Source organism: Oryctolagus cuniculus, chromosome 14, assembly GCF_964237555.1.
Source record: "Oryctolagus cuniculus chromosome 14, mOryCun1.1, whole genome shotgun sequence".
In the NCBI taxonomy this organism is placed as follows: Eukaryota; Metazoa; Chordata; class Mammalia; order Lagomorpha; family Leporidae; genus Oryctolagus; species Oryctolagus cuniculus.
The window spans coordinates 25,977,367-25,991,921 of NC_091445.1; the positions used below are offsets into that span (position 1 = coordinate 25,977,367).

The 14,555-nt window shown below is 43.8% G+C and overlaps 1 protein-coding gene across 2 annotated transcripts in view; it reads right to left on the reverse strand.

Annotated features, from left to right (window-relative positions):
• Positions 1 to 14,555, reverse strand: part of LOC100359138 (uncharacterized) — a 143,732-nt gene that overhangs the window by 64,457 nt on the left and 64,720 nt on the right. For both annotated transcript variants that reach the window (XR_011381949.1, XM_051853594.2), the window contains exon 8: positions 4,714 to 4,892. Coding sequence is in view for 1 of the 2 variants with exons in the window: in XM_051853594.2 (XP_051709554.2) it covers positions 4,714 to 4,892 (179 nt within the window). In the remaining variant the exon portion in view is untranslated. The remainder of the gene's footprint in view (positions 1 to 4,713; positions 4,893 to 14,555) is intronic.

The following is a 14,555-nucleotide window of genomic DNA, read 5'->3' on the forward strand; positions in this document are numbered from 1 at the left end:
GGAAAGAAGAAACTCCAGAGACCCTCTTGTCCCTTCCACCATGTGAGGGCACAATGAAAACAAGGCTGCCTATGAAGCAGGAAGTGGCCCTGCACTAGACATTGGTCTTGCTGGTGCCTTGATCTTGGATCTTCCAGCCTCCACAACCATGAAGGATGCATTTCTGTTGTGTAGAAGCCACCCAAGTGAGGGCATTTTGTTACAGCAGATGTTAACAGACTAAGACACCCTACCACACTCAACCCATCACCCTATCCTATTGACTCCAGTCCTTAACTATACTTGGTTTATTATTCTCACCTGTCTACTTGGTTTATGACTCTCACATAGGTCAAGACTACAATCACCTCTTGTTTGGACTCTGGCACTAGCTTTCTAACTGGTATTTCCATTCCACCCTTATACCCTTCCAACTTGTAACAAGTAGGTGCTTTTGAATATTCCCTTGCCTAAAACCTTTCAGGAGCTTCCTTTTGTAATTAGAACATTCTAGTGTTGCCTGCCTCAGGGCCTTGCACTGCCCACCTCCTTAGCCATCTCCTTCTTCTCTGCTCTCCTCCTTTAGGCTCCAGCTTTTGCCACATTGTACTTTTTCTGGTTCCTCAAACATGCCAGCTTAGGGACTTCACACTGTTGTTTCTTCTGCCTAGAGAACGCTCATCCCAACTTTCTGTGCGGCTACTTCTAGGTCTCAGCTAAAATGTTATATCCTCCCAAAGGAATTCATTGTGTAGTCTGCCTTTTCCTGATTTATTCTAGACTGATCATGTTACTTGTCTCTCAGCTCCATCTGTGCTCTGCAGTCATATGCCAAATTCTTTTGCAGTGAGTTTGGTGCCAACACTTCTCAATAGAGGGCGCTAGAGGAACATTGCAGGGGGCTCTTTCCCAACACTGCAGGGTGGGTGAGAAGGGGTGGGTGAGGTGTGTGTAGACACTAGAGGGTGCTTTGTACTGGCTATGCACCCAGAACATACTGTCTTCTGAGACTCTGCAGCCTTGGCATGGCCTGCTGATCACCTTCCTGTGACCTTTTCCATGTGGCTTTCCTATGCTCCTGGTCTCCTACCTATCCTGGAGCCCTGATTCTCTCAGCTCACTCATTCCCTCTTCTCGTAGGTTTGTCTCTTGCAGTCCTGTCCAAGCCACCACCTCCCAACAAGGCCTTTCCAACAGGGACACCCCATGCTCCAGACCACCTGCCACATGAGCATCCTCATTCCCATCAGCCACTAGCTGAGGTTCATCATCTCATCTGTGCCCCTAGTTGCCCTGTGCCTGCAAGTCTGGCCTGGCAAGTCAGGGTACTGCTCTGCCATCCAGGAGATTCAACTTCATCTCTCCAGTGACATCTGAATCCCCAGTCATGGGGAGGGGACCACTTTCCAAGTTTGTCCTTCCTTGAGTATGCGCTCTCTCTTGGCATCATGGCATTTTCTTATATCCTATAGTGATTCTTTTATCATAGCTTGATAACTCTTTATGCTGAACTTTTCCCATTTAAAGCACAATGTGATTCTATTTCTTGATTAGATCCTGGTTGCTGCAATTCTCTTCTCTCTCCCTGTAATTCTACTTATAGTACTAATCACAACTGCACAATTATTTGTGAATCTGTTTCTTAATACTACTCTCTTCTATGGAACTATAAGCACAAACAGGGCAGGCACCCTGTCTGTTTGGTTGCCTTCCCAGTGCTTAGCATAATGCTTGCCTCATAAAAAGCAGTCAATAAGTATTTGTTGCATGAATGAATGCTGTATGGCTGAGTTCATTTTCTGCTAATTTATTCTGTTATGTTCTTCTTATGCCCCATTAACTTTTCTCAGTCATTGCTATCTATTCTAAAGATCAGACATAATGTATTCTGGAATCTGAATCACCACAAGGGATCTGACTTGGGCTTTTTGTAAACAAAATAAACCTGTGTTCTTATAGTCTACCATCTCCACTTTAAAATCCATTGTAGCAAAGATGGTCACCACCACTTAGCTGCATCCAAGTCACAAGTTTCACATTTCCTTTCCAAAGAAGGCTAAAAGCAGTTTAGAAAATCTAGTTTAAGTCCAACTACTATTACCACCACGGTTCTAATTTTTCACATAAATTCCTCCCCAGGATTCATACACTCAAATCCCTACAGGGCCTGGTGCGTAATTCAAATGACTGGGCTCACTGCAAGGAAATGAGGAGTAGTAGGGATTATGGCAACTTGGACAGCACATGCTTCACCTGAGTGCATTTAATTAAAAAATTTTATAAAAACATGTTGCAAGCCAAACATAACATCTGCAGGCAGCACCAGTCTCATTACTGCCACCTGGCAAACCCTGACCTAATCATTCTGAATTTCAAGGGCTAGGAATCTTAAAACACCGGGTGCTTGACATCAAGTAGGTTTTTTAAAATTGATTTTTGATGAGGAAAGTTATGAAAAGTTAGCATCTGCTATTATCATTCTTTTACAAAAAGAAGTAAAAATTAGTGCTACATGGTAGGTAAAACATAATCTTAGAATAAAGCCAACTCCATCCCAAGAAAGAATAATTGGCAAACTTACATTACCTGGTTTTGTTTCTGTCTTTTGACACCAATGGGAATAAACTTTGCTGCGGTACTCACCCAAGATGATTTGTATCAGAATTACCCTGAAAACTTAAAAGTAAATGCAATTCCCAAGGCCCCACTCCTGGAGATTCAGGAGGTTGGGGGAGGCAAGGGTTTGCACGTGCACTTAAGAAACTCCTTGGGGGCTTGGGAAGCATATACAGCATAGAAACTTCTGGTCTGTTCCACTTTAACTCTCAGAACATTGAGAACAAGGGCCGACCAGCGCTTCTCTTCCTGATTAGGGAGAATCCTATTTTCTTGCACTGGAGGGAGACAGAGTTTTTCAATGCAGCTGTAGAGCTCACATAGCCATGAAAAAGCACCTCACGGTCTAGGTCACAAATGAATGATTCATAATCTAAGAATACAGAGTCTTCACAATAGTTCAATATGTGAAATTATGTCTCACTGGCTTTTAAGGTATCCAGGTCTTTATCATGTGTTCCTTCCAGAAAGGAATCAATGTTGTTTGTACACATGTATATACAAATTAACATTATATATATGTTACTTCAAAAAGTTCACGGAAAATGGAATTTAAAGATAAGTTTATGTTGGTGTAAATATTTTTTTGAAATCCATGCACAGTTTTTCATAACACATGTTTGTAATGAACTTTTTGAAGACCCATGTATGATTAGATTATATTATTTTGTGCAAAAATAAGTATTGTTTAATTCCATTTTCCACATTCTTTTGCAGTAACTTTGTGTTGGGGGTGGAGTAGGAGGAAGGGTTTCAGAGACATGGAAAACTTGCATTACCTTTTGGTGCCTTTTTGAAGCTACCTTGTGTATGTAAGTGTGTGTATATATGAGCACATGCATTTGTTTATATACAGCTTCAAATTAAGCTAAGAACTGTCCCCAGATGAATGACCCTAGGCCTGTCCCAGCTGGCTGAGAAACCCCTGGGAGGGATTCAGTCTGCTAGTTGGAGAATATCCCGCAGAAGCTTCCACTCCTCACGTGTAGTTAAAAATCCCTGCTCTGGGGCTGGCATTGTGGCATAGCCGGGAAAGCCTCCACCTGCAACGTCAGCATCCTACATGGCTGCCAGTTCAGGCCCTGGCTGCTCCACTTTCCATCCAGCTCCTTGGTAATGGCCTGGGAAAAGCAGTGGAGAATGGCCCAAGTGTTTAGGTCCCTGTTACACACATGGAAGAACTACCCTGATCATTGTGGCCATCAAGGGAGTGAACCAGGAGATGAAGATCTCTCTTTCTCTCTCTCTGACCTTCAATATATAAATGCATCTTAAAAAAAAAAAAGGCAAAAAAATCTCCCTGCTCTGATATGATCTGGAAATAAACCAGGTGTTCCAGGTCACTTCTCTGGTGTTCTGCTTCAGAACCCGGATGGCAACCAAGGCCTGGCACCTGGGAAGCAGGGACTGTGCTCTGCAGCCCAGGGAGCTGAGTTTTGCCCTGGACACTGTTTGAGTTCTCAAGGGCACCAGGTATTCAGTCTGGCTCTCTCTCTCTCTCTTTTTTTTTTTTTTTTTTTTTTTTTTTTTTAAGATTTATGTGTCTATTTGAAAGCAGAGTTGCACAGAGAGAAGGAAAGGCAGAGAGAGAGAGAGGTCTTCTATCTGTTGGTTCACTACCCAGATGGCTACAATGGCCCGAGCTGCGCTGATCCAAAGCCAGGAGCCAGCAGCTTCTTCCAGGTCTCCCACATGGGTGCAGGAGCCCAAGGACTTGGGCCATCCTCCACTGCTTTCCCAGGCCACAGCAGAGAGCTGGAAGTGGAGCAGCCGGGTCTCAAACCAGCGGCTAAATGGGATGCTGGCACTGCAGGTGGCGGTTTTACACGCTGTGCAACAGCATTGACCCCGCCATCTGGCTCTTTTTCCTTGGCTTTGATGAGGGTGTTTTCACAGAGGATGTAAAAGTAGAGATGATGGAGATAGAAACTCAGGCCAGCCTTGATGTATGCAGCAACAGAGAAAACGAATGACAATTCGCTGAGCTTCTGAAGAAGGACACGCTGCTGAGAAGTCGAAGAGAACACGGTTGCCCGAGTCCTAGAGCACGGACCGACCACAGGACAGCACTTGGCACCGAACAGCTCATGGGACCACCCTCCCCCAACCTCGGCTTACCTTCTTGCGTTTGTAATAGCGGAGGCAGCCGTCGTGCTTCAGCACAAACCACCTCTTCCTCCAGCCCTTCACGAAGCCCGAGTGGGTCCTCTTGTGCAGGTAGCCGCGGCAGGTGGGCCAGGGGGTGTTGGGACAGCGGCTGATGTCAGAGCCCACCACCAGAGTCAGGATGTCTGGACCTGGAGGCGTGGACACGGGGTGAGTGACTGCCGATCTTAACAGTCAGCTGGAAGGACTGTGATGGTTTGGAGGGAATGGATGAGGAAAAAGGTACGGTTTTTAGAATGGAATGAAAAAGAATCCTACAATTGTATCCAACCAGAGTTCCTCAGTAATTCAAATTCTCATGTCTACAAGGAAAACGACAAGTGGAGAGGAAAAGTGACTCCTCTGGGGACTGATCGATCATAAGGGGCTGAATGACCGATTTCCTGAATGACAGATTTCCCGATTCCTGGGCAAAACTCTGCACCCAACCACACAGGCATTTCAATTCTGATCCTGAACTCCCGAGTCTCTCACTTTCATGGCTTATTGTTAGTGAACCATGTCTTCACTTCCTCAAAAGAAGGTGGGGTGATGCTTGGCTTTGTTTTGTTTTGTTTGTTTTGTTTTATGGCAAAATTAGAGGCAGAGAGAGTGAGAGCAAGAGAGAGAGAGAGAGAGAGAGAGAGAGAGTCTTCCATCCTCTGGTTCACTCCCCCAAATGTCCACAACAGCTGGAACTGCGCCGATCTAAAGCCAGGAGTCTGGAACTTCTTCCAGGTCTCCCACGTGGGTGCAGGGGCCCAAGGACTTGGGCCATCTTCCACTGCTTTCCCAGGCCACAGCAAAGAGGCAGATCGGAAGAGGAGCAGCTGGGACTTGAACTGGCACGCGTATGGGATGCTGGCACTGCAGGCAGCGGCTTTACCCACTATGCCACAGCGCTGGCTCCGATGCTTGGCTTTTATTTCTCAATTTTATTTGAGACAATCAACCTCCTTGACCTGAGTTAGCCAAAAGGAGGATCTGAGGCACCACTTACGTCTGTTGCCAATATTGCCATGGACCACAATCAGTGTCAGTGTGAGTACGTTCAGTGCAGCAGTGAAGTTATTATGGATCCAATACTGGAGTCTGCATTTAAGTCTGAGTTCTGTTTCTGACTCAGCTTTCTGCTAATTTGCATTCCAAGGTGCAGCAAAGGGTGGCTCAAATAATTTGCTTCCTACAACCCACATGGGAGACACAAACTGAGTTCCAGACTCCTGACTTCGGTCTGCCGCAGCCTAGGATGGTAGGCATTTGGGGAGTGAACCAGCGGATGGCAGTGCTCCCTCTGCCCTGGCTCTGTCTCTCTGCCTTTCAAATAAATACATAAGTAAATAAACAAATGCATTAGAAATGAACTACAAACCCATTAGCTTAGAAGTAGATGGAAGTTATGGAAGGACTGAGGCACACGTTTCCTTTTCCTCTTTCTTCTCTACGCAACTTGGTGCTAAGGGTTTAACCCTGATGGCGTAGCATCTGGTCCCCTTGTTTCCGGAATGCTTCCTCTGGCAGCTGCACTTCAGCGGCACAGTGTTTCCCACAGGGCTGGTGTGGGGCATGGCCTTCAGGAGATGGTGCCGGTCCCTTCGGCCAGGAGGTCACTGTTCGCCCACTGTGATTTGATGCGGCCAGCACCGACACAGATTTTGATCGTATGCTTACCTCTTGATGCCTCAAGGAGTCTCCAACTGTCATTCAGACAGACAGCAGCCCTGACACGCTTTGAAGACTGCAAATGAGGTATGACTTCATTTACAATTCCTCTGAGAAGGAGGCCACCTCCCCGAAGAGGGGCATTTGGCCTTGGCAGAGCTGCTTCATCATGATGTCTGACATTGAGATTACCGATCTGTTTAGAGCTGTCTACAGAAACGGGGGTCAGAGAGGAGACTCCTTGTCTATAAATGACAAGCTCCAACCCCGGGGATCACTCCTGGCAGAGCCACATGGCCCTGAAAATAAAGATTTGTCCCAGAAAGGCTGACACAGTCTTAACTTTAACAGCACGCAAATCACCTTGCTAATTAAATAACTCAGTGTGTGTCAAGATAATTCTTCATTGTCATGTAAATACATTTTAATTTATTGAACTGCCCTTAAGCTCCTGTCAAAAACACATCCTGAAAAATTAGAAGAAATGCTCCAGATTGACCGGCAACTCACACATGTCTTTGCCTTTGGACTTCAGTCCCCAAAGTACTGCACTGCTGGACTCATATGCATGGTTGACACATCTGCCAATGTATTTGTGCAGTGCTGCCGTGGACTGCCCCTGGGGTCATTTGCCTCTTGCTTACACAGACTGCATATAGGTTTCCCTGATACTGATCAGGCTAAGCCTGTGTCTCAGCCTGGCCATGAACACAGCTTAGTGCACCAACAACTTCTCTCTGGAGCAGGGTGACAGATGGCCCTGCTGCAGCAGGGTGTCTTCATATTCCAGGAGAGTTTTTCACATTCAGAGTTAAGACAGGTTCCTGTGGCAAGGGGAATTCCTGAATTGCAAACAGCTGTTGGGCCACGGTGGTGTTAGACTTTACCAAGATTGATCAGGGGCCTGACATCCACACAGGAGCTTGTCTGGAGACGTCAGACTTAGTGTGTGATTATGAGGAAATTCAAGTTCATTCTTTGCAATTAACATTTTTAACTGACACATGCAAATTGTACATATTATGGGATACCCTGTGAGCTTCCAATACAAATATACACAGTGCAATGTCTAATCAGAGTAAACAGGGTTGGTGCTGTGGCCTTTGCCTGCGGTGCCAAAATCCCAAATGGGCACCAGTTCGTGTACCGGCTGCTCATCTGATTCAGCTCTCTGCTGTGGCCTGGGAACACAATGGAAGCTGACCCATGTGCTTGGACCCTGCACCTATGCGGGAGACCTGGGAGAAGCTCCTGGCTCCTAATTTCAGATCAGCTCAGCTCCGGCCGTTGAGGCCATCTGGGGAGTAAACCTGAGGATGGAAGATTTCTTTCTTTCTCTGTCTCTGCCTCTCTGCCTTGCTCTGTAATTCTACCACTCAAATAGATAAAATTGTTAATCAGAGTAAACATATCTCCTCAAATACTAAGTGACAGGAGTAAGAAGTTGTGGAGTTTTACTACAGAGTAGTTCTACAGGTAAGGATAATGTTCTGTATATTTTTCTAGAAAGAAAAACAAAAACTAGAAGAAAGAATTCTGAAATTTTTTTTAATTTAACAGGAAGAGTTATAGACAGTGAGAGAGGGAGTGAGAGAGAGAGAGAGAGAGGTCTTCCTTCCGTAGGTTCACACCCTGCATGGCTGCTACAGCTGGAGCTGCACCGATCCGAAGCCAGAAGTCTGGTCTCCCATGTGGGTGCAGGGGCCCAAGCACTTGGGCCATCCTCCACTGCCCTCCCAGGCCGCAGCAGAAAGCTAGACTGAAGGAGGAGCAACCGGGACTAGAACCCGGCACCCATATGGGATGCCGGCGCTGCAGGTGGAGGATTAACCAAGTGAGCCATGGCACCGGCCCCTGAATGCTTTTATCATAGAGATTTTAGACTTTTAATGCTATCTTCAAATGAGGTTATGTGTAGTCACTGCAATGTGTGTGTGTGTGTGTGTGTGTGTGTGTGTGTGCTAAAGGTATGAAATTGTCAAATACAAGCATTTAAAACCTCCCAGCTCAGATACTATTTATTTAGGAATTTACTGGGAGCCTAAAATACGGCTATGTGCTAGTTCAATGCCCTTCCCACACTAAATGGCAATGCAAATCGCCAGGTGGGTTGACTGAATTGTGTCCCCTCATACAGGAGGTCTGTGTTTGCAATAAGCTCCTGGTGATGAGGGACCACACAGTGTGAGTTCTAAGTCCCCAGCCATCTCTCAGTTTCTGAGACTTTCCCTAGCAGTCTTTGCCACCAAGCTCTGTATTTCTTCCTTTTCTAGACTACGATCTGTTTCCTCTATCTGCTTTCATTTGCAGCTCCAATATTTCTCAGTAGCAAAATTATTTTGCTTTCCCTCCCTGCAATGTACTTCTTTTTCTAAGTATCTGTTTACCCTGGAGAAAGCAAAAACATCACCATTGCCTTCCTCTCTTGGACCTCCCCCAAATCGTGCTTCCTTTTTGGGCTGTGGGTGGGAAGCAGGTGGGGAGGGGATTGTCCATCACCCGGGGTCAAACAGTCAAGAGAACTATGAGTTTCATGAGAGGAATGAGTTTGAAGCCCACCTCCCTAGTTTTTTGTTATCTGATGCAGAGATCCTTACAAATAAAAGCGAGATTATCTCACAAACTCTCTGCCTAGCAAGTTGCTTTAGAGTTTCAGAAGTGAGGAATTGTGGGCGAGTTATTTACAGCTACAGGAAAGAGAAAAATAATTTCTTTTTCTAATTCACACTTTTCTCCTTGGATCACGGTCTTCTTATTATGCCACCAATCTTAAACTGTGTCACCGTCGCACCTCTGCCGCCAGACAACTCCACCACCCTCGCAGGCGCAGACGAGAAATGTGCCAGACGCTTGCTGTCCCCGAGGGCTTCACTGTGTTCAGCAGCGAGGACCCGGCCCCAGAGGCACATCTGTGTCTGATTTTCCTGAAGTCTACACTTACTGCAGTGAACAAGCCCTAATGGGAGGCAAAGTCCCCCCAGGTGGATGGCACTTCTCTCTGTTGCCTGTTCTCTGTTGCTGATTCTTCTATTGGAGTCTGGAAACAACCAGTCCTGTAACCTCCCAAACCAGAGAGTAAAGGAGAGAGCTGATTGCAATACAGATTCACATGGAGAAATTGTGGCTGCTTTCTAAAAAAAAAAAAAAAAAAAAAAAAAAAAATCCTGCTCTGGTTTTTCCATCAGCAAAATAAAGGTAACTTGTCCAAATGTGCATATTGTTATTGGCTAGCAATTCTAATTATGAAATTAGACTTTGTAGTATTCGTGAGTCCCATTTCTGATGCTGGTCTGGTGCGCTACAAAGACAGTTGCCTGGGAGACTTCTAATCCTGTGGCTGCGACCCATTGGCCATGCCTTGAGGATACTGAGCTGTGCCCGCTTAGGGGCTGGTTCTGAGAAAGGACGCTTTTAAGTTACCATTCTGAATCAGAAAGAATTTCTGAGTGACTCTTATGTACAGCTAGATTTAGAATTTAATATTCTGTGAAAAGTGATTTGATGGTAATAAATCTAAGGCAGTAGAGAAGTGACCAACAGTATAACAGGATTTCCTCAAAGTTTAAAATGCACCGCAATGATTCTGAGCAGACATAGAGTGATCAAAATGATCTCAGACTTTTAGGAAGTTTGTGAAAACATAAATAAGAGGCAAGTGGAAACCTTTAGATTTTTAAACAAACTCTTAATATAATTCTTTGTAAATATGCATTCTAAGACATCTATATATAATACAGAATTTAATAAGGCTCTCGTTAGTCGTATCTTGTTACTTTGTTTCAGACAAGTTGGTAAATCCTTTTCCAAAGAAAATCCCCCAAAGTTTGTTTCAAATTCTAGATATTTCAGAAAATATTCTGATCAAGTTACGGGACTGCTACCAAACTGAAATGTGTAACTAAATCATCACATAAAAATAAGTTATTCCCATTACTTCTTCCCTTTCTCTTTCTCTCTTTATTTTTCATAGTCACATGTGTTCTTCTCTCAGACCCACTGTTTCTTGGAAGTCCTGCTTTGTCCTGTTTGGCTTTGACCATTACTGCCTGTAAGTTTAAAGCACAGATGGAGCAGAAATTGTGTGCAGGGGATTCCCCATTCATGAGAAGCTTATTTATTGCTGTTGGACTGAGGTGCAGAGAGTGAGTTCATCATCACACTCAGGTCTGGGCACACGACTGTTGTTGAAATGCAAGGCCCCCTTTTGTTTTGTTTTTTATTGTTTTCTCTGTACACATTCTGTTCCTCACAATAGACACAAATTTTTTTTATATAGGAATGTGGTGTACTATTTTGTGTATTTTTAAATTTTATACACATGGCATTATGCTTATCTCTCTCTCTCTTCCTATCTCATTCTGTATCCATCCATCTCTTCTTCCTCTCTTCCCTTCCCTTCCTTTCTTTCCAATTCAAAACCATATTTAAAAATCTATGCATGGTACTGGCTAAATACATAAGTATCCAGGCTATGGCTTGGCCATGCAGCGTGGAGGTTCAGAGTAAGGACCTGGTGTGGTTTACCCATCAGTTCCTCTAGTGATGGCCACCAGATTGCTCCAGTTCCCTCCAACCGCACAGAACGGATAATGTCCCTGTGTTGTATGTCTCTGCAGTGGCTTCTTTGGTTTGCTAGGGCATAAATAAGATTTATGGGTACTTCACAAGGTGCTGCTAGATTGCTGTTTAAAACATCTGTATCCTAACAAGCTTGCATGAAGATTCTTATTACCTTATAACCTTTTATCCTTGTCAAAGATGGCTAGCTATTATCTGACTTCTATTTTTTTTCAATCTGGCAGATCTTAAAAGAATCGTCTTATTAATTTTCACTTCTCTGATTACCAACAGAGTTATTTTCCTACAATTTCTCTTATTGACATTATGTTTCTAACTTTAAAATTGAGCTCTTGGGGCCGGTGCTCTGACATAGCAGGTAAAGCTGTCGCCTGCAGTGCTGGCATCCCATATGGGTGCTGGTTCAAGTCCCAGCTGTTGCACTTCCGATCCAGCTCTCTGCTGTGGCCTGGGAAAGCAGTAGAAGATGGCCCAGGTCCTTGGATTCCTGCACTCGCGTGGGAGACCCAGAAGAAGACTCCTTGCTCCTGGCTTCAGATTGGCTCAGCTCCGACTATTGTGGCCATTTGGGGAGTGAACCAGTGGATGGAAGAGCTCTCTCTCTCTTTTTCATTCTCTCTCTCTCTCTCTGCCTCTCTGTAATTCTGCCTTTCAGATAAATAAATCTTTAAAAATTAAAAAAAAATGAGATGTTTAATATAATTGAAATATACTTTGTATACAGTATAAAATCTGAGGCATAAATATGAAGGAATGACTCCAACTTATTTCTCTATATTAATACATGTACTAAAAATATTTTGCCCACTTTTCTGTGGTGCTACCTTTGTCATATTCAAGTTTTGATACATTTTTGAAATATCTGTTTTTGTTTTTGCTTTTGACAGGCAGAGTGGACAGTGAGAGAGAGAGACAGAGAGAGAAAGGTCTTCCTTTGCAGTTGGTTCACCCTCCAATGGCCACCGCAGCCAGCGTGCTGTGGCCGGCGCACTGCGCCTATCCGAAGGCAGGAGCCAGGTGCTTCTCCTGGTCTCCCATGGGGTGCAGGGCCCAAGCACTTGGGCCATCCTCCACTGCACTCCCTGGCCACAGCAGAGAGCTGGCCTGGAAGAGGGGCAACCGGGACAGAATCCGGTGCCCTGACCGGGACTAGAACCCGGTGTGCCGGCGCCGCAAGGCGGAGGATTAGCCTACTGAGCCGCAGCGCCGGCCCGAAATATCTGTTTTTGAACTTTCTAGTAATTCTACTCTACTGGACTGCTGTATGTTCCTGTGACAACACTACTTTTAATTCATCATCATAGTTTTGTAGTATACCTTATGATCTGAAATGAAAAGCCCCTTTGCCTTTGTTTGCTCTATTCACAAACAACATGGCTATTTGTTGACACTTTCTCTTTTACAAAAATTTCAAGGTAAGTGTGACAATCTACTAAAAAAAGTCCTATAAGATTTCTGTCCCGGTTGCTCCTCTTCCAGTCCAGCTCTCTGCTGTGGCCTGGGAAGGCAGTGGAGGATGACCTAAGTGCTTGGGCCCTGCACCAGCATGGGAGACCAGGAGGAAGCACCTGGCTCCTGGCTTTGGATCGCTGCGCCGGCCGTAGTGGCCATTTGGGGAGTGAACCAACGGAAGGGAGATCTTTCTCTCTGTCTCTCCCTCTCACCTTCTATAACTCTACCTCTCAAATAAATAAATAACATCTTAAAAAAGAAAGAGTTCTTCATTAAATATTTTTGTTCTTATGGGGCCGATACTGAGGTATAGCACGTAAAGCCACTGCCTGCAGTGCCAGCATCCCATATGGGTACCAGTTCAAGTCCTGGCTGCTCCATGTCTCATTCAGCTCCCTGCTAATGTGCCTAGAAAAGCAGCGGAGGATGGCCCAAGTGCTTGGGCCCCTGCACCCATGTGGGAGAACCCTCATGGCATGGCTGTAGCCATCTGGGGAGTAGACTAGTGGATGAAAGATATCTTTCTCTCTCTTTCTCTGCCTCTGACTCTCTGTAACTTTGCCTTTTAAATAAGTAAATAAATCTTTAAAAAATGTTTTTCTTCTTGTGCGATTATATTTCTCTTTGCATGAGGAGGTTTTTGGTAGACAGTCTGTTTCAGGTTATGAGAGGAAAATACTATCAATACTTTTTAGGGGATTCAAAAATATTTACACGTACTGAACTTCATTAAACTTTTTTTCTAAAGATTGAGGTAGTTATTTGATTTTTAATTAGATAATTAATGTGATAAGTTACTTTGAAATCTTTTCTTACGATAAACCATCCATAAGAAGATATATTTTGACCCAAGTCTTTTTTTTTTTTTTTTTTTTTTTTTTGACAGGTAGAGTGGACAGTGAGAGAGAGACAGAGAGGAAGGTCTTCCTTTTCCATTGGTTCACCCCGCAATGGCCGCTGATAGAACCTGGGGTGCCGGCGCCGCAGGCGGATGATTAGCCTGTTGAGCCGCGGCGCCGGCCAATCCAAGTCCTTGAGCCCTTGTACCCATGTAGGAGATTCAGAAGAAGTTCCTGGTTGGCTTCAGATCCGCCCAGTGCTAGCTGCTGCAGGTGTCTGGGGAGTGAATCAGCAAATGGAAGATTCTCTCTTTCTGTAACTCTGCCTTTCAAATAAATAAATAAGTCTTTTTTAATTAACTATGATTATTATGTGTACTTTTAATAAACTGTTTATATTATGTACATTTGTAATAAACAGTTTAATTCACTATTTTTGTGAACATCTGTGTATTTCTCAGTTCATAAGTGAAATTGACATCTTATTTTTCATGTTCTACTTATTCTATTTTGGAATCAGGCATTAGTAGCCTCAAAAAGTGAACTGAGAAACATTCATTATTTTCTGTAAAAATTCTGTTAAATTGGGATTATTTGTTCTTTGGAATTGGATATCCTCATCTTTAAAAATGCCTGGTATCCTGGGGTTTTGGGTGGGGGTGGGGTGAGGATGGAAGTAGGAGGGAAGTGAGCTGGTGTCTCTTTTTCTATCAATATCTATTAGAGTCTACACATTTTCAATTTGTCCTTGCACTACTTTATACATTCCATATTAGTTCTAAAAACTAATCTCAATTGCTTTCCAAACTTCTTCAGTAGTTGTTCAAAGCAGTATTTTATTATTTCCAATGTATTTTTCAATTCTCTATTTTGGTTATTTACACCTTTTCCTTTTTATTGTTTATCACTGCTCAGGAGTTTACCTGTATTGTAGGTCTTTTGGAAGAATCAGGTACTAATCTCATTACTATTCTTTTCCATTTCAATCATTTCTACCCTGAGCTTTCTTCAGCATTTCCTTTTGTTTCCTCGTGTTTACTCTGCTGCTTTTCTAATTTATCGAGTTATAACTTTACTCACAATTTAAATTTTTCTTGCTTTTGATAAATGTATTTAAAGTACAAATTCTCTCTTTGCACTATTTAGTTGTGTTGAACAAATTGAACAAGTAGCGTTTCCTTTGCCACTCAGTTCCTCAAATAGCATAGCAATTACTCAGTAGCATTGTTTTAGGTTAGCTATATGTTTCTTAAAACTATTTATTCTTTTATTTAACTTAATTGC